The 20,906-nt window shown below is 39.0% G+C and overlaps 1 protein-coding gene across 1 annotated transcript in view; it reads right to left on the bottom strand.

Annotated features, from left to right (window-relative positions):
* LOC108429762 (protoheme IX farnesyltransferase, mitochondrial) overlaps window positions 1–15,278 on the bottom strand; it is a 63,613-nt gene extending 48,335 nt beyond the window's left edge. Inside the window, exons 1-4 of the mRNA XM_017701768.2 lie at window positions 15,168–15,278; window positions 12,508–12,650; window positions 11,333–11,621; window positions 9,100–9,224 (exon numbers count right to left, since the gene is read on the bottom strand). Coding sequence (XP_017557257.1) covers window positions 9,100–9,224; window positions 11,333–11,621; window positions 12,508–12,650; window positions 15,168–15,198 — 588 coding nt within the window. The 5' untranslated portion in view covers window positions 15,199–15,278. The remainder of the gene's footprint in view (window positions 1–9,099; window positions 9,225–11,332; window positions 11,622–12,507; window positions 12,651–15,167) is intronic.
* Window positions 15,279–20,906: the final 5,628 nt, after the last annotated feature.

The following is a 20,906-nucleotide window of genomic DNA, read 5'->3' as shown; positions in this document are numbered from 1 at the left end:
CAAGCACTGGAGGGATCTGGTGGGAAAACAGACAGTAGTGATAACTATGAAGAACATAGTAAACACAGACAGATGCTCTGCCATTATTAAACAAATGAATCTATAAAAAAGTACAGCATTCCGAGTAATTTTCTGTCCTCAGATAAAGACAACAGATGAAGAGAAATACAAGTCAATCCTCTAAAAACAAATTCTTCTACTGTTTCTTGCTTTCTCAAGCACGGGGCGATGGCCAAGACGCATGCTAGAGTTCAGCGTCTCTGGGTTCTTACACCATCCTCGGCCGTTTCCAAACAGGGTTACGCTTAAAAAAAGAAACCACAACATTACTGTGTGCTTACGGCCAGTTCCCTCAGGGCACTGTGGCCTTCCTCAGCAGGCCTAGACTTTACTTTGCTTCTCACGTCAGTCTCTTCTGCCATCCCTCCAAGGTAATGAGACCAAGTTTGCACGCCAACGTGATGAGTACAATACTGTGACTGTAATTAGCACCAATTCTTATAACAGCCTACGCAGTCACGGCAGCCTTGATAGAAGGAGCTTATCAGGCCCCTTAGAGGGAACACCTGTCACTCATCAGATGACGCTCAACAGGATGAGCTGTGAGAGCATGCACCTCAAAACTCTTCACATGATGGAGCGCTTGGGATGAGTAATGAGGTTTATGATATGATACGAGGTTTGTGAGTGGCCACACTAGTAAACACAATGGCCCTTATTCATCAAACGTTGCACAGAAACCAGCAAACTGGAGTGAGCAGGATAACGAACAAACTACTACGCATCTGATTTATGAAACCACTGAACGATATCAAAACAAATGGAAATGAGCACAATTGAAACTGTGTCAATGCACAGAAAGAAGCACCTGCACACAAGATCCTTATTAACATATAATTTGCAAATGATGCACCTCTACTTGCTACTCAGCAAGCTCATGAGTCAATGGATGTAGCTTAGTTTCCATATCCGGACTGCATGTACAAAATAGCTTTAAGTTACAACACACAACATCCCACTGTTATCTAAAAAAGTGAGGAAACCCCATATTCAAAGACATGGGCCCTTTAAAGTGATAGACTGTTAGGGCTGTGTTACTATTTTCCTAAATACTGGCTACTTGGCTATATTATTACAGTAGAAGAACAGGCAGAGGCACTCTATGTTTTGTTTCACTGGTAGTCTGTTATATAAGTAGTTTAAAGCAATAGAACAGAGCAACGTCTCTTAATATAAAATGTTAATAGTTTCTTCATTTGTTCGTATCAGTGCTCATACAAATACAAATCAACACTCACTGTACTTCAGCATAAGATCTTCAAGTATTTGTCTATTTATACTTAATACTCAGCTGATGGTTCATGAGCTAATAAACCACAAAGTCTGCAAAATCCAGACTGCATTTACAAACCATACATTAACAACAGCAAACCGAAGTACCGGTCATTGTCATACGCAATTATTATTATAAATGCCTTATTTTCTTCTTTATATTGATATTACTGATAGTGACTGTTTATTACACTGCAAAAAAAAAAAAAACACAAATGAATAAATTATCTGGTTTTAATCCGTCACATGTGCATTTCAGTCAGACATGAGGTTATTTGCCCAAAATAAAACTGAAGAATCACAAATCTGTCTGATATTTCCATATGCTCATGTTACATTGACATTTTAGGCCTATAAACTAACTCTAGAAGTCTAAAGTAATTATGGTTGTTTTATTCTATTATTTAAATTGCAAGTGCATACTGAATTACATTCACATTCAATATGGATGAGTTAGAGTCAGCACTTCTGACTTTAGTTTGTTTCGCATGAAAAGGCAACGGCAACACACTAAACATACACACAAAATACTGCATACATTTTTAAAAATTAAAAATAAATTAAAAATATAACATTTCTTCTACTTACAAATGAGCTACTACAGAAACAGCACTTCAGCATTCATGAACAGTAACAGTATTTCTCCACTGCAAATTGCTACATGTCAGAATTGCTTCTAATAAAATCGTAGGACATGTTGAATGGCCACATCGACAGCAATCGACAGACTCCAACAAACAGCACTTTAAACGGCGATGTGGAATGTGATGGAAGAGACGTTTAGCATGGGCCTTTGCTCTGATTTATCTAACATTTGTAGCGCTCCTAGGATGAACAGCGACATCTTTGATCACACATAACCGCACTGAAGCCCAGGCTGAGGCTTTCAAAGAAGAAAGGAGGTTAAGAAAAAGAAAAAAAAAAAAAAAAAAAAGAGCTGGCACCACATCTGAGCGTGTCTCTCTCTGCCGCTTCTTTTATTTTCCTCTTTGGATTTGCGGAAACTGAACACGGAATGAAGTCCAGAGTTAGTTCAGCCTACACCCAGGTAAAGGTGTGTCTAGGTGAGCAGCTTGGATGTGCGGTGAAGATGAAAGAGTCACTACGGCGACCCCGCAGCAGGTGACTGGGTGTCACTCAGCAAGCAGCGTGTCTCTGTGTGTGTAATTACGGCAAAAGAAAATTGCACTCTTAGCCAAAACAAAGAAAAACAAAAACAACTCTTAGCATCACGCAGACTGCACTGTAAGCATGTTTAAAACTTAAAATACTCTGCAGTGGAGATCGTCCTTTTGATCCTGAACTAAGTAAAACTTTAACCCTTTCAGGTCCAAAGTTACTCTTAGTTTTCTATATGCATTAAAGGGCTCATGGCAAGGAAAAAGGTTTCGCACTTTTTAAAGTCAGAGTTGGATGTGGTATATACACACTGTTAAAAATCTAAATACACCGCTTACTCAATGGTCTATGTATCGGTCAGTCCATATACAGAAAATTATGATGTCACAGAAAACAAATCATTTACATAAACCAGATCATTCAGCAAGCAGCAGTTTATTCCCACCCATTCTTACTACAGTTAGAAGGAATGTTATAAAAGGTTAAAGTTGGACTGGTTTTTGAATGAGGAATGATACAGGGCAGCCAAGTGGAAAAAAGCTGATAGATAGATAGATAGATAGATAGATAGATAGATAGATAGATAGATAGATAGATAGATAGATAGATAGATAGATAGATAGATAGATAGATAGATAGACAGATAGATAGATAGATAGATAGATGTAAAAATGGATGATTACTGTTTATGGCATGCAAAAACACAAACATTATATGTGGACCTCAAGAAAAAAAGGAAAAATTCAGGGCCCTTGAAATGTAGTAACATAATACCATAACCATTAGATGAATTGTACTTACATTCTGTAACAAGTTTATATATATATATATATATATATATATATATATATATATATATATATATATATATATTTTTTTTTTTTTTTTTTTTTTTTTTTTTTTTTTTAATACAAACACACACACTCTATAGATATAGATATATATATATATATATATATATATATATATATATATATATATATATATATATATATATATATATATGATTACTTGGCATCTATTCATATTTGTACTCCAGCATAAAACTCCACCACTGTGAAACACCCACCCACAGAAACCCTTATAAAGTATCTCCTGTTTCATTAATAATATAATAATAATAATAACAATAGTAGTAATAATAATAATAATAATAATAATAACAATATAATAATAATAATAATATTATTATTAACAACAACAACAACAACAAGGCAAAAAAAATTCTCCATCACATCAAGCAATTACTGCCACCAGAAATAACTAAAGTTTTTTTTAATCTTATTATCTAAATGATTGATTTTCCATGCCTTTAATCTGTTAATGAAAGAAAACAGGGCCACGAATGAATGCTGGGAGGGAGACTCTCATGCTAGAAAGGCTCCCTATGGTTGTGTTTAAATTTTTAAGTACGGTACACATGGGCCAGTAACCAAAGCAGTGTTCTGAACAGGAAGTGAGACAGAGGAACAGACAAGGTCTCTTTCTAGTCTGCCACGTGTGGAGTGAAGTTTTGCTGCAAATGCCAACTGCCAGCCACAAGAAAGCCATCTCCGTAGACTGAGCCTATACGCCTAGATTAAATGTCTTCAAAGGCCACGGACAGCCTATTAGTCTCCAGAAGCCTGGAGAAGGCCATCCACACAGAATAAAGCCTGTCAAATTGAACACTTCGAAAAACAAGATCCACTCCGGTTATTTCTGGGTGCTGCAGCCTGCAGTCCAGACTCCCAGCGACTTTACATATAAGCTATCATTTATAAAACAGAAATAACAATGGGGGTAATACATCAGTCTATAGGACATATGACTGGTAGAGCAAAGACTGCGACACCCCCCCCACCCCTCCGCTCTTGCTCAGTTCTCTCCCTTCAAAGAGAGGACATCAAACAGCAACAACAGGTCCATTTATCCTGTTTCACTTTTAGAGTATCCAGCTTTTTTTTTTTTTTTTTTTAATTTTAATAGTGTATAATAGAACAGTGAGCTTGCTGTCTTATATTATACACCGGAATGGAGAACTCTTTGTTCTAATCTCAGCAGAACATCCGAAAATGTAGCACATCAACATTCATTTCAAGGGTATTCATAGAGCATAACTTATACCATATAGAAGATTTAAAATTAAGCTCCAAACTAACCATTATTGTGATATATGTACTACCACTGCTTCTGGCACATTTTAACTGTGTTCTGGGAATGTCCCTTTGTTGAAAAAGTCTGGAAATATGTAAGTTCATTGTTTTCTGATTTACTGGTAATTGAGTAATTATGACCTGTGTTTGTGTCTCCTGAATGAGGTTAAGGGTTGTACATTTACAGGATTTCCTGCTGTTAAAAAGACAATGCTACAAAACTGGATCACAACTGGACTTCACTTGGAATCATTCTGAGCTGTTAATTTACTTAACACAACAAAACATGAACGTACTGCTGTGTGACTTAACCATGCTAAGCTCACGACTGTTGAAACATGGCAAACTTTTGCATTACGTACTTTGGATTTCCTGCAAGGTTTGCACTGAACATGGACGCTTCCTACCTTATTTAATTTAGTCTTTGATGATGATTGTACATATGATCACTCTTGCTCTCCATATCTCTAAGTGGGGGGATAAATCAGATGTGAAATAAAGAACATAACCTTAGACCTGAGTCACACCGGTGGCTACGGCTGTGTTCATAATACTGGATCAGCTTGTGTACACATGTATCAGTACAGTTACAGCTGTACCGATATTTATAGATTTACTTCTAGACATCAATGCACGACTGAAGCTCATAGGGCCTGCTTACACTTTGAATGAACATTTTTACGTTTTTGGTGATCAGATCACATCCGGAGTTCACTTGACTGCATGAAAAGCCAGGTGTCTTTCAGACATGGCTTTAGATTCATGACGGCAGTCACACTTAACAGCCAGGACAGGTGTTTTTAGCGCTGAGTGTGCAAAAACTGTTGATAAACAAAACAGATGGTTCAAGTTCACACGCCACATTGCTGAAATGCTCTCCTATAAACTCCTATGATGTAACAGAAAAAAAAAGACACGGCTGCTGAACTCTAATGAAAGCCAAGCCAATGTCAAAACACCAATATGGGTTTAGTTTGAGAAAGGAAAATCAAAGTGGATTACCGATGTGAACCTTATATGATCTGTATTACTTTCATGTACTTCCTTCTCTCTGCCAAATTAATTAGCTAAATAGAAGCCATTTAGTCTCAGTGTGTCATACCACGAGCTTTGCAAGTCTAACAAACGATGCTTTTCAATCCATTCCCTGAGGTGCTGGCTACATTTCAGGCAGGAACAACCTTTCCAACTGTACTCTTCATTTGAATTTACTTTAACCCCAAGCCCTGAGGCCTGGCTTGGCTGAATTCAACAGCGCTGAAAGAATAAAGCGCTGTAGGAGCTTGAGAATTACGTCATGCGTTGATCCCGATCAGGGCCCTGGGGAGACGACAGAAGGGTGACGTCCAGTACCTAAACATCTCTAGGATAGAAGAGATGTTTCAGTGCTAACAGCGAAACAAGAAGTCGCTGCTTCTCAGATTTCTGTCATACCGGAGACATGTTTTCATACCTGTTTGTTCTATGTGGGGGCCGCATGTGGTAGAAAGAGGCTTTCATGTAATCATAAGTGCCCTGTGAAAACATTTTTAAACATCTTCCAGGTTCTTCAAGGATCCTTAGTAAAGTGAAACAGCCGTGGACACCCATACATACATGACTCTTTGAATGGTTAAGAGATTCTTCTCTATGATGGAAAACCTACTGTATATGGTTTCTTAAAATATTTTTAAAAAATATTTCAGTTTACAATTTAGTTTTTGAATTTATCAAATTTGCTCCAGAGTTAAATATCGCCCAATATCTTCTTGGGGCTTGTCTTTCAGATTTAAGTTTGTATTTTATGTGGTTGGTGAATGGATGGATAGATGGATAAATGGATAAATGGATGGACAGATGGATGTTAAATAGCACCAAAAAGGGTTCTGCTACTGTTAAGTCAAAGAATATTTTTGGTACTAAAACTCCTTGTGCAATATTTTGATAAATCACATCACATTTTGTCATCTATTTATAAATAACTGACCAGCTGCATGCTTCATAATAAAAAAAAAGCACAATTAGTTTAATTGGATTATTGCAGTGTTGCATTGGGCGCGCACACACACACACACACACACACACACACACACTTCTTCACTAAGCTTTCCTTCAGCCTCTATTCCTTCACATACATTTCCTCATAGATGTGTTATGATTGTCTCATGACATCCGCATCAACACCACATGAAATGATCAGGTGCACCGCTAATAAGCGGTTGCAGTAGCATTGTTAGAACGCCACTAAGGTTGAAGACAAGTGAGGCAGGGTACGACGGAACCTCTCAGTGCAGCTGAGGTGAGCCGCCTGCTGGCCCTGAGGGCAGAATGTGGCGGCATAATCACGGCCTCCAAATTACAGGCCACGTCTGTGCCTTAATGGAGTTCAGGCCAAGGCTGAGGGGAGGGCCATCCATTTCGGTGATTTCGGAAGGCACAGACAACATTCCTGCACGGAACGTCAGCAATTGCTGCGCTAAGGAATCAGCCTGATTGCTGAGCAACTGGATGAGTTGCTTTATAGTCTACATTTATTTTTAGCTTGGCTAAAGCTTTCAGCAGGAAAAACAATCAAAGCAGCACGGCAAGCCGGCTGCTAATGCAACCCCGATCACCCCCAAAAGCATTTCTGAGACACACAGCAGGAGAGGAACGCAAAAGAACCAAACGAGAAGCAGAATAGACTGCCTTTTACTTCACATCTCAAAGTGCACCATGAGAGACCACATTGAGTGCTTGTGTTCATGTTTGTGTAATGCGCAATGAAACTCTATTGGGCTTTGCAGAATTCACTGAAGTCGTGCCAGAAGCTGAAACGAGGCTTCATCCATCTCACTGCAAACGACCAAAACAATACCAAAAACCTGCCAAAGGCTCATTACTGCAGCTGGAGTCCTTCAGTGGGGTTGAGGTTGAGTGCAGGAGAGACGGTAACAACTGCTTTGTTTTTAAAAAACATGCTGAGTAATAAGTCTGTAATTACACATGGTATACACAGCCTCCAAATCCAAACAAATGACTTTTGCCAAACAATGCTAACACCACAGGGCAGACGGTTCTGTGGTAATCCACCACTCAAAGCCAGTCTGCATTCACAGGCCAGACCACTGCCTGCCTCACTTGAGCCTTCAATGTTGATATAAAAATTAGGGATGTGCTGGGACACTCAAGTACTCGCTCATCCGTTCCAGTCATCACTACTCAGATATTTGTTATGTTTTATCGCTGGAACATGGAGAAAATACAGAGACCAAATACTGCTTTTACGTTTTAAGAGAACTGTAAAACTTGATAGTTTTGCTCGTATTTGGAAGTGTTATATTACACTTTGCTTCTACAAAATGTGAGGACACATTGTTAAAGGGCTCATACCAAAGAAAAACTGAATTTTCTTGAAATAATTTCAAAATGTACCATTCACGCCCCAGTGTACACAGGCTATACATGGAAACTAAGCTGGAAAAACAGCCCATTTTGAATTCATTGTTTCTGTGATGTCAAAAAAAGTATGCTTTTACATATAGTTGGGTATTCAGCCTACAGCAGTTTGGCTCCGCCCATTCGCTCTGAAGTTGTAAAGAGTTTCAGCTTGGACTACTTTTTGCACAGTACAGAGCAGTAAAGTTTAACATACTAGCATTAGTCAGAAACACTCAGAAAGGAGTCCACAAACTTTTGACAGGCAGTAAATGTAATGGATTAAAAGCATCATCTTATCATTTATCAGGTATTAGCTCATTGTTGGCAATCAAAACTAATTTTAGCTTCACTAAGCTTTCCTTCAGCCTTCATTCATTCACATACATTTCCTTGCAGATAGAAGTATTGTGACTGTTTCAAAGATTATTTCCATATATATATGGAAAGGCACAGCAAAAAAAAAACAGCCTGTTTAATTCTAAAGCGTAAAGAGAGATGTACAAATTAAGTGTGACTGATTTGGGGAACACGTTATTAGCAGGCTTCTAGGGAGAAATAAAAATGTTAATGATAAAAGACAAATGTACAATACGGGCCCTTTAAAGATGTGACTGAGAAGCCAGATATAGAATATATAGCATATACTGCAGCCCTACATTATTATATCCGTTATCAACTGTGTTTTCTTAACCTATATTCAAATAAAAAGGGGTTTTAACTGCATCAATTTTGTAATGTGAGAATAAACCAGAATTACAATATTTAATAAATTGTGTGTTCAACTTTATGCCTAAATAAAATTCTTATTTATTTTCAATTGAAACCAAACAAGACAGTGGATAACACTGCTGCCCTCCACATAGCAGACTGGTTTAACACCCAAGCAAACCAGGCGTTAAGGCATCTGTCCAATGCCGTAAATGCAAACGTACATGAACAATGAAATGAATCGATTTGATGATGAACTAAATCGTTTCCTAAAGAATCAGAACTCTAATAGAATCATTGTGCCAAATAAATCTCATGTTGTTTGGCTTAGCGTTGCAGGGTCGTAGCGGCCTCAAGGTCAGATCAAGTGCTGGGATTCAAATGGTAGGTTACTGAGGTGACTGACCTGGTTAATGGAGTTAGCCATACAGGAGGAAAGGCCTGTTCCAACCGAGGCCAAAACAAAGGTGACAGGGTCAAAGGGCACTGGAGCCATGGCGTATCCTGCCGCTGCTGTTGTCACTACAAGCGCTGAAGAGAAAAGAGATGAAAATTCTCATGAATCTAAATCAAATTAAATAAAAAGAAGACTTAATGACTTAATGACAGATTACACAGCCACAGGTTCTGAAAATGAGGTGATATTTAGTCATGCAATCAAGACCAAAATTCAGCTCATCCCTCCACCCAACACAATTTATTACATTTGTCAAACTTAAATTGAGTTAGATAAATAACTGAAATCAACAGGCTAGTTTATATTTTTGTCTACAGTATGATTTTAGCAGTTACTCTTCATGCTGAACTCTGTGATGTGCACCCACTTTTCTCGTGCATAATCTTGTACTGTCGTCTGTCATCTGTGTTTTCCTCCTTTAGCCAGGTGATGTAAATGTGGAAAGCAATCAAAACAGCGGCTGATGATTACATTCAGTGCCAAGTGTTTTTTTTTTTTGTTGTTGTTTTTTGTTATAGTTAAAATAGCTGTTGGCTTCTAATAAGTATGCGCAAAAGGAATCAGTCAAGATTATAATGTCTGTAATGGTTTTTGCTCTAAATACACCACCAGCAACTGAAAAAGATCATTTATTTAATGTTAAGCTATTTTTATAAATAATGTAAGCCGGCTAGGTACAACCATGCTGCTGCTGCTAACTCCTGCACCAAAATCTCACAGTATATAAGCACGACTCATTGTGCAGATTCTGAAATTTGGCAGAATCCAATGAACACTGAGATTTTTAAGTATATGAACTGCACTAGCGAGAGACTTCTTAATACACTGTGCGGTCATTTCAATGAAATTACCAAACCTATTCGTCTCATCCAAGAAGACATAGCCCTTCCCCTCTTTCAAGTACACATCTGGTATTTTATCTCACTGTCTCATACAGCTGACCAGCAGACACTACTGTATGGTTTGAACATGAACTGAGGTATACAGTACTAACTCTCAAACACAACAACAGCTCACAGTCAATAGGTTTCTACTGTAATCTAACAAAGGTTGAGATGACTTTTTTAAAAGCTGAACTTAAGTGATTAACCTCTTCAACGCCTTAAGACCACAGGTGGTCCAAAATGCACTTCATCATTTTCTTCATAACTTTCACATTTCATAAGCTACATTCAAAAGGTGAGTGTCGTACGAGAGCTGTAACCGCTTTCTTTCCAGTCAAATGGATGGCTAATGTCATTTTAAACCCTTATAACAGAAGAAGCCGAAATCACAATTTTTTGTCTACTGAAAGTCATTTTTCCACAAATCTGGGCTAGAAACTATAAACAGATTATGTCTCTCCAGTGATCTACTCTGTAAAAATTATTTTTATAAAATAATACAAAGAATGTCTAAGATTTTTGGCTCTCAACAGTAAATTCTAAGCATATAGCAATAAGTGATATGATCATAAAACACATTTCTGTTAATTTGAGGGGAGCTTTAAAAAAAATAAATAAATAATAAACAAATTAGGAAAATTAAATTTAATTCACAGTTACTGAATAATTTGCTTTACGGTTTGGTCATGTCAGTACGGTTTGTAAGAGCAAGTGAATACTCTGCCATGCAACGTCTGATGCACATCAAATAAGCGATTTGAAGTGTGAAAACAATACAAATGTCTAAACTGATCAAAGACAGAAAGAACGCTGTCGCTTCTTTGCATGACTTGTTTGGTACTTCAAAAAGATCTGATGAGTATCTGATGCTGTTTTTGACATGTAAATGTGTCATCATCCGCTCACAAGCTCTAATTCGGCAATTGCATAACAGAGAGTCTGTTTTAAAACATTCCTGAGACATATCTGAAGTCATATCGACTGCACATATAAATTATATTGTGTATTCTGCCACCAAATTTTTTTCATCTTGTAATCCATCTGTGTATCATGCAAAACCACACTAACGCTGGGAATCTAGTGGCTTATTGCTCCATAGTTAATGTACATCATAAAACCTGCCCAATCAGTTGTGATCTTTTAATTGCATGACTTATTTACATCTTTTGATTTGATGTTAAAAATGTCTGTGTGAACATTAAGCTAATCAGAATTAAAATGCAACAGTGTATTTTCTGCTTTGATCCAGACCAAAGGAACCAAACTACAAGTACAAACTGCATTAAATCTTACCATACCTGTGAGTTTAATCTTGGAGAGACGAGCATAGACCCCTGGCAAATCTGAGTACTCCACTCTCAGCTCCTTCCATTGCCGGGCTTCCAGGTGGGCCTGTCTGGCTGCCTCCGGTTCGTCCTGCAGGCTAGAGGCCTCACTGCCAGGTACCACCACACCGGACTGGGGCTTTATGGTCGGGATTTGCTGAATTTGAATGACCGTATCATCTCTGTCGTCCAGCATGGAGGTTACAGGTTCTTGCTTAGGCCTGGCTCTCTGACTTAGACCACCAATGTTCTTTGTGACATACTAAAAGATAAGAGAGTGAAAACAATGGCAATATAGTAGCATAACATGTCTCATAAAGGCGACAACACACTTCTAGACTATACAGGCGTATTTGTATGATGCTTTGATGGGTTGAACCAGAAGAGAGTAAAATGCTGCATTATTCTCAGAGCAAGATTATCAATAAAGACTTAGACAGTTCTGGGCCTTCAGCCAGCAAGGTAAGTAATGACCTTGTGGGCTATTTATCTGTTGAACCGCAGGATGTGCTTAATTAAACTCCTCTTTAAGGGTCAATTATCATGGAAAAGACTTTTCCTGACTTTCTCATTCAGCACACAGCAGTTTAGTTCCACCCTTTCACAATGAAGTTATAAGGAGTGTTTCAGCCCAGGTTACCTTTTTACTAAGCCATAGCACAGGGCAGCCAATCGGAACACAGCTCAGTTACATCCATGTCAGTATTAAAAGCATAAACATTCTAAGGGATAAAACATTCTAAAGGATAAATAATTATGGAAAAATACATGACTTTTGCTAGTAAATAAAACCACACAAAAGCCCTAGGCAGACCTCAAGAGAAGAACACTAAAAATGAGAACACTGTAGGAAACAGGCCTACTGAGCTGATGACCGAGGTTAATGTCAATTAAGTTATTTATTTATAGGGTTTTTTTTGGCACAATTGTTCTGTAGCATAGGTTTAATTTATTCATTGTATCTCTATGAAATGCAGGGCACAGTCTTCTCAAGCCCTGTAGCACTGTAATTTATTTCACTACCAGTTCAAAGTACTCACTCACTCACTCAACCACATTAACCATCTTCAAATATTATTGATTCTTTGCTTAAAACAATTGTTTCAGGAGGCTCGCCACAGGTCTGACACCTCTGGTAAAAATCTCACCTGCCGCTTGAGGAAGTTCAGGTGCTGGAATGTGATCCATTGTGCTGGCTCACTCCTGCAAAGCTGAATAAGACTCCTTACACAGAGGTGATTTCTTTGTGTGCTTGCTAGCAGCTTCTGATTCAAACTGGCACCAATCAAACCTGTGTAACAGAACACATGCACGTTTGCTCTAACGTATCACAACACAATCGAACTTGATGTTACATTTAGTAAGTAATTACGGTATGGGTCTCGTTAACGCCCTCTTAACGAGCACAACTTACACACGTCCCCTTAATTTACTTTGCGTGAATGGAAACTAAAATAAATGCTGACATGCATTGGTACCTCAGCTCGCCTTAAAGTGACTTACTGCAGTTACAAATAAATAATAATAATAATTTGAGCTAAAATGGCAAAGTTAGTGTAGAGCAGCTAAATTAACTCTAACCTGAAGTGAAAGTTCCTCTGAGCCTCGTCTATGACCAGTGTGTATTATGTTCCGTACAGATTAAGAAAATATCATGCTAATTCTTTTTAGATATCGCTCAGGCCTAGTAGCCAGCTGCACATCCATGTCTTCTGACATCCAATGTATTAATAAGGAGTCACCCCCGCCTTTTCTATGAAGGTTTCACAAACTGTGCGTGCAATTGAGAGCCTGTCTCAGCAATGAGTGCATATAAATTCACTAATTACAAAAGGTGTTTGGATACTTTTGAACGTACACTGTATCTTATTACTCAACTAATGGTGAGCATGTAAACACAGTTACTTTAGGTTACAAGGCAAAAAACATTGATGCAGACCACTGAAAAACATCTATCTCTATTTTTTGCCATTTCTACTTTTCTGAGACATTTGAGCTCAGCAGCCTTCCTTTACATTGTGTGAAAATTTCATGATTGTCGATTTTTTTTTAGAATAAAAACTTTTTTTTCTAACTTACATTGAAGATAAAGAAGGTTTTTGCCCTCTCCTGTAAAGTTACTATTTTAGGGATGCTTGTTCTTCATTGGACAGCAATGATATGCATGGTCTAAAACCATAAATGTAAAATAAATAAATAAAAACAAATTTTTTAAAAAAGCGAAAAAAAATTTTAATCAGCACAATTCTGATCAACACATATTACAACAACTTATGATGCTGATGGGGAGGGGAAAAAAAAAAAAAAAAAAAAACGGTCTTCTCAAAGACCGGTAAAAAACAATGACAGTGCAAAATGTCTAGACCAGTGTTTCCTAGATCTACACCTGTGCTTTTGCTGATCCTCGAGCTGAATCAGGCCATAAGAGCCAAAATTCACTGAATAGTGAAGTTCAGGTTCACTACAGGTCCATAGCTGGGAAACTCTGTTCTAGCAGTCAGTGTGCAGATATTAGCATTATTACACAGAAAAACCTGAAAAGTATAACAGCTGGGCTGCTACTGAGAGATTAATCATTTTCATTTCAAAGTCGTAATTTAACAGAGCACCATTTTCAAAGCGCAAGAGTTGCATTTTTTTCTAATCATAGCCCACATTATCCAAAAAACACTTACATTTTAACCTCATAACACAGAGTTCGTGAACCGCCTGTAGAAAGTTAGACCAATCAGGCAACCAAGCCTCCAAGCAAACGAACGCGTTGTGACATCACAACCACAACTTACTGGACGTTTGGCACACAACATTCAGAGGTAAAAGCCTAAAGCCAGAAAAAAGTAAAACATTCTGATCTTCTTGGCAAAAAACAGGCCTGAACATTACTTTATAGAAAATACTTAAAACTTAAATCACAGCTGCAAAATGAATCAGAAAAATATCAATAACATATACAACTGCGCCTGAACTGTTACAAACATGCTAAGTCATAGGTTTATTCCAACCATCTGCACATATGGAACCATATGGTACATATTGTACTTTCTGTAACCCCTACTGCACATCTCGTACATCTGGACACTTCATTTCAGTACCAATATATGCACAAATGTATTCATTATGGTCATTATATGTTGTTACCGCACTGCTTTATCATCTCATGTTAGCTACAGATCTTACTGCAGACTGGTGTATATTTCTATTTGTGGATAGGACTGTAGCTACTGTTTCACCCTTATTATTATTACTGTCCTGTGTGACTGCCAAGTTTCCTTCGGGATCAATAAAGCCTGTCCGTCTGTCTGCCTATCTGTCTACAATCAAGAGTCCTGCAGTACACATGAAGCAAACAAACCAACCGGTCACATCCACACAGCAAACTCTCTACAAGCCAGCTGTGAAGTGCTGAAGGCGGCCAGCACAGCAAAGCTATTCAGCATCTCATCCGAATTCCCCCGTTCCACCTTAAATGGAGTAGCTCGTTTGAATGAGAAGCTGAATTCAGCCTCAGCGCAGCGGCTATCAGAGGAATGAAACTCAAACCCCGGACCGAGCAGGACAGACTGGGTCTCTTCTGCTGTGATTAACGCTGTAATAATAGTGAGTCCCTGTTTCTGTCGCTGAGGTCACCGAGGTCGCCGTTAGCCCGTTAGCCTCTCGGCTAGCGGCGTCTGAGCGGAGGCTAAGCTAACAGGCTAGCACGCCGCGGAGGCTGAGCTCGCTGTGTAACGGATTCACGCGCACAGACACAGACACGTTCTGAGAGCCGTTCGTTTATACATATGATCGCAGGGAGGATGTGTCCACCCACCGGCCATTCTGCTGCCTGGTGTTTTAAACATGGTCTCCGCGCAGCTGACCGGCTACCGCCGCGTCTCCTTCACACGCTGCACGCCGCCATGTTCGCCGCCGACAACAAGAGCTTCCGGGGTTAAGAGAAAACACGTTAGATATGCAACTCTCACGAGATTCTGCCGCTATCAGTTCATACTATTACTACTGCTAATAACATTAATAGTAATAATACGTTTTAATTATATAGCACACCTTCATGACAGCAGCAACTCAAGGCGCTTTAAAAAAAGGAAAAAAAAGTCTTCGGTGCAAACATGTCTGTGAGCGCGCTGTGGCCGCTTAGCCGGTCACGGCGCTGTAACGGTCCTCGCTCTCAGTGTTACAGCCCACTCCAGAGTCGGTTATCTGTCCAGCTATTGAGCATGTATACACACACACACACACACGTATATATATATACATACACACACACACACACACACACACACACACATATATATATATACATATATATATATATATATATATATATATATATATATATATATACATACATACACACACACACACACACACACACATATATATACATATACATATACATATATATATATATATATATATATATATATATATATATATATATATATATATATATATGTGTGTGTGTGTGTGTGTGTGTGTGTATGTATGTATTGCTGCTGTCGAAATGAAACCTCCTAACTCCATTTTTGTTTCAGTACACACACACACACACACTCACCTTGCTAGTAAAAGGTTGGACCCCCATTTGCTGTAGCCTATCTTCTCAAGGCTCGCCGTGTTGTGCATTCAGACATGGTATTCTACATTCCTTGGTTTTAACAAGTGGTTATTTGAGTTACTGTTAACTTTCTATCATCTGGAACCAGTCTGCCCATTCTCCTCTGACCTCTCACATCAACAAGGCATTTTCGTCCACACAACTGCTGCTCACTGGATATTTTCTCTTTTCGGGCCATTCTCTGTAAACCCTAGAGATGGTTGCCCGTGAAAATCCCAGCAGATCAACAGTTTCTGAAATACTCAGACCAGCCCGTTGACCACCTCTACATGCCTAAATGCATTGAGTTATATATACACACACACACACACATATATATATATATATATATATATATATATATATATATATATATATATATATATATTGCTCTGTATGTAATATGTAATAATGTAAAAGGTTAATGTTATACATCACATCTCTTCTAATCACCTCTAAATCATACATTTGCTCTGCTGGTATCAGGGAAAGAAGAGAGAGAGGGAGAGCAGGAGGACAGCTGAAGGAACAGAATGAGATAATGTGAAGGTGAGTAAGATAAGACCATACTCAAAGCTAACACACAACACAGTGTGTAGAGACTCTAGCCACAAGCCAATAAGTTAGCCTAGCCAAAACTAAAGCAAAATGATGGTTATCTGTTTTAAAACATTCTGTTACTTTGAATTAAGTTATAGTACAATGTGATGTGTATTGTTATCCCATTAGTCATTATTATACATAGAAGTAATACTACAAGTACAAGTAAAATTGTAGTAATAGTAATTCTCAGCACTGAAAATGTCTGTGTTAAGTGTCTATTTGTAGGCACCTGGTGGCCAAATGGCGGCCTATGGATGCGTACAAGTTACAGTTTATGTCGGTCAGACTTTAGACCTACTACTACACTTTTGGACTTCGGCAACAGGAAAATACTAATTCATACTTTCTCGATATTTATTGCTGCTAATTTGAGATTTTAGAGCAAGGGTGCCCAGTTTATTCACAAAGGGCCGGTGTGGCTGCAGGTTTATTCCAACCAAGAAGGAACACTTCTCACATAACTAATCAGCTGACTGAGACTAACTGAATGTTTTTGTGAAAGACAGTGCCAACCCAGATAAAGCCTCAGTCATCACAAGAATCTACATTCATTTTGTTCGCTAACACGAAAAAATGCCCCACTGCCGACGTGTTGCTGTGACTCTCCTCGTCTCAGGGTCTCTGCAAAGCAGGTCAATCCTCATGTCTGATATCCAGTAGACAAACACTGGGATTGCGTAACTATTTCATTTTGCTTTTCCTTATTTTGCCCACTATCTGCTGCTATATTACGTCGTACGATCTTGTGGTTATCTGAAATCTGGGCCACCAGACAACCCCTGTCACTTGCCAATAAATCTGTGTTGTGGACAGGATTCGTTTAACTCTAAATTGGCATCTAATTCAATGTCTGGCCCTTTGCCTCTCTGCCCTTGTCTGTCCTCTGTGTGGTTCCTCCACGTGGCTGGTTATTTATGTGTGTGATCATGCTGGTGGCCAGGACTGCCGATAGGCCGCTTTCTGATTACTCTCCCTCATCCAGGGCTTTGACTTTGTTGCCTTGCCCATCTCTGACCACACTGATATGTAATGCAGCGGCATGTAGAATCAGATAAACCAACACAATCAGTGAGGGCTTAGAGGTGCAGGCGTAGGATAACCATCATGGTACTGTAACACAATAAGTTTTGAACAGATTATGCATTTCTGTGTATTTCACACCTGACTTGAAATATCCTCACAGTCAGATTAGTGTCAGAGAGCACAATCACAAAGTTATTACACTGCACAAAAATAATACATTAATAATTGAACCATACAAGGAACCTCATAGCGAAGTTGGCTTGAAACATTACTCTTCTTACACTTTCAAAATAAGCAGAGAAATTTTATCAAATGATGGTAAGACTCTGTCTTTTCTTCTCTTACCCATATTCAGAATCACCACCTAAAGTCAAGTGAATATAAACCAAACAACATTTATTATTATTATTATTATTATTATTATTATTATTATTAAATAAAACAGTGACAGTATAATTCTGATCTGATCTTGAATAGTAGAACCAATGAACATCGACAAACATATAATGCCCATTTAAGCCATCATGGAAAGACCACTTTGATCCTCATCCAGCAGTGAACAAATTATATTTATAGTAGAGAAAGAACTGTTTTATTCTTTTTGGAGGTTCCTTGAAATCCAATAACGCTAGAACAGGTTTGAAGTACCTCAGACGGAGACACTGTGCTCAGCTGGTCTTGAGCACAATTCCTGAGTCCACCTTATCCCCAGACCAAGATGAGACCAAATCAAAACACTATTGAGGCCAAGACAATTAAGACTGAGCCTGGATTCCTGCACTACAACTCTAGTGGTCTTTTCGTTTGGGAAGAAAATCTTTTTACATGCATCGCGATGCGGACGTGAACGATTCTGAATCGATTCACAAATGTCAAAAATCCATTTTCTAAATTTTAATTTATGCTGTAATGTTGACGGAACACAAAGGGCGGAACTTGGAAGTGAGTAAGTGCAGCACCCGGACAGTCTGTGGCGGCACATAACAAAACACACATGGATGAGCGAGAAATCCAACCGGCTCTGCATTAAAGCCAGGTTAGATTAGGAGTCGGTGTTAGAACCCAAGTGTTAAGAAGAGACATTTTGTCCTTTCAACAAAAATCAAACCACCTTGGGAGCCACATTTAATGTCCAGTATGTCTCAATGTGCGATAAAGGTCCTAATATAGACAAAAAATTATGAATGAAAACACAGACATACTTTGCTCTGCTTTAAGCTTTAGCTCAGCTAGAGTCACTTCCCTCCCTTTTCCGCCAGAAAACTTTTCTTCAGAAGTAGAGCAACTTATTGTAAAATGTCTCTCAGCGTTCGGCTGTTTTACGACACTGAAGTCGCTTCTCATTCTATAGCATCTTGTTCGAATTCTGACTGAGGTGCCAAATATAAATGCGGCACCATTTAAGGTGGAACAGGAAAATTCGACAGAGAAGCGGCTTCTGCTTCTCAACCTTTTAGTGTTTGACAGCCTATCATTGCAGATTTAACATTCCAGGAAACCAATTAAGGTGCTTATAAATGCGAACAAGTCCATTTGTCTCCAAATTTTTTGTTTGATCAATGTTTGATTTGGGCAGTCGTGGGCTGGAGGTTAGGGATCCAGCCTCGTGACCGGAAGGTCGCCGGTTCGATCCCCAAAGCCGACAGCACATGACTGAGGTGTCCTTGAGCAAGACACCTAACCCCCAACTGCTGCGGTTTGGGCTGCCCACTGCTCCAGGCAAGTGTGCTCACTGCCCACTAGTGTGTATGTGGTGTTTCACTTCACGGATGGGTTAAATGCGGAGGTGAAATTTCCCCGTTGTGGGACTAATAAGGGTCACGTAATCTTAATCTTAATCTTAATGTTCGTCTTAGCTAAACTGCCTTTTCGTAGCTACTAGCCGGTAGAGACTGCATTGCTAAGCGCACACCAGTTCATTGAGAAACGGAGCTTTCGCGCTGTGTTGCTCACGTCCCGTCTCGCAGATATTCTACTGACACGGTGACCCCTGACTCTCTAGAACACGACCAAATCAGGAGTTATAAAATCACTACAGAAAACGGGCAGGACAGCTGTAACATGTGCTGTGTGGACATCCACTACCACAGGTTAGTATTTCAGCGTAACTGCGCATTTTATCGCAGATGTGTGGCAGCAGCGTTTAATGCGCTCCAAACTAAAGCAGTGAATGAGAGCCTTCTAGTTCACTTACCACATCAATTACATTTGATTTATTAATAACAGACATTGTAAGTAAATTCATTATAGATCATAACAAATACTTTGCCTTAAAAGTACCAAGTCGTCACACAGTGAGAAAAAGAGATCCTGTATAGAAAAAAAGATGCATCAAGATGCATTGATATTCCTTTTATAATCGCATTGCAGCCTCTGAATTGTAATCGAATTGAATCGAATCGTGACTTGCATTGTTTACATTGTTTGTACCCTAAATATTAAATCATGCAGTTCTCCAGTGGTTATCAAGTTCTGTGCCACAGTTTACAGAACATTTTGAGACACAATATCCTTTTTGTTGTAGTTGCTTTCTTGCGTTTCCTCTCATCAGTAAATACGGGGGGTTGGTCCTTTATGATCTTGGATGGCTTCCTACAGTGTAAAAAGCTCCATGGCCCGGACATCCCATTTCCCTGATTCATCTCATTCATTACAGCGGCTTCCTGCCCACCACTCCTCTCCTGCTAGATTACATGCAGTAATGTCCCCCTCCCATCCAGATGCAGGCCTGATAAATGTCAACAGTGCACAGCGGTGGGCAATAACGGCCTCAGCCCACAGGCTCGTACACTCTCATAGCGTGCCATTACAGGCTCAACTGTGAAATTTGATTTTTTTTTCTGACCCAGCCAACACTTTTTAGGGGGGTCTTGATGTCGTGGTGAAGAGCTGTTGCTGTGCTCATAGGTATTGTTTGACTGATCAAATCTCGTTGCAGGGAAAGGTAAATAGTTCATCATCTGTCTCAAGCTCAGCTCATCGCCGACAGTCCACTGTAAACTAAGTTTGTATGTGTTTACATGTGTAAGTTTTCATTATGTGTATTCATCTATGTAAATGTGTTTATATACAGTGTACACAATGCGTGTGAATGCAAAGAACATGCCCAGTGATGTTTAGTGGAGCATGTGATGGAAACAGTTGGTGTGTGCGTTTATGAGGGATAGCAGTCATTTTGATAAGCTATTCTGTTCTATAGCTGAACCAAAACCACTGCCATACCTTTTATATTTATTTTTAAAGAACCCATGTCCTATATTTTTCTTCTGTTTTATTTTTTCCCTGAGATACACTTATTTATGTGGGTTTACACACCTACAACTGCCT

The sequence above is a fragment of the Pygocentrus nattereri genome, chromosome 13 (assembly GCF_015220715.1).
Source record: "Pygocentrus nattereri isolate fPygNat1 chromosome 13, fPygNat1.pri, whole genome shotgun sequence".
In the NCBI taxonomy this organism is placed as follows: Eukaryota; Metazoa; Chordata; class Actinopteri; order Characiformes; family Serrasalmidae; genus Pygocentrus; species Pygocentrus nattereri.
The sequence above is the reverse complement of the archived record's forward strand: the minus strand, read 5'-3'. Positions and strand labels throughout refer to the sequence as shown.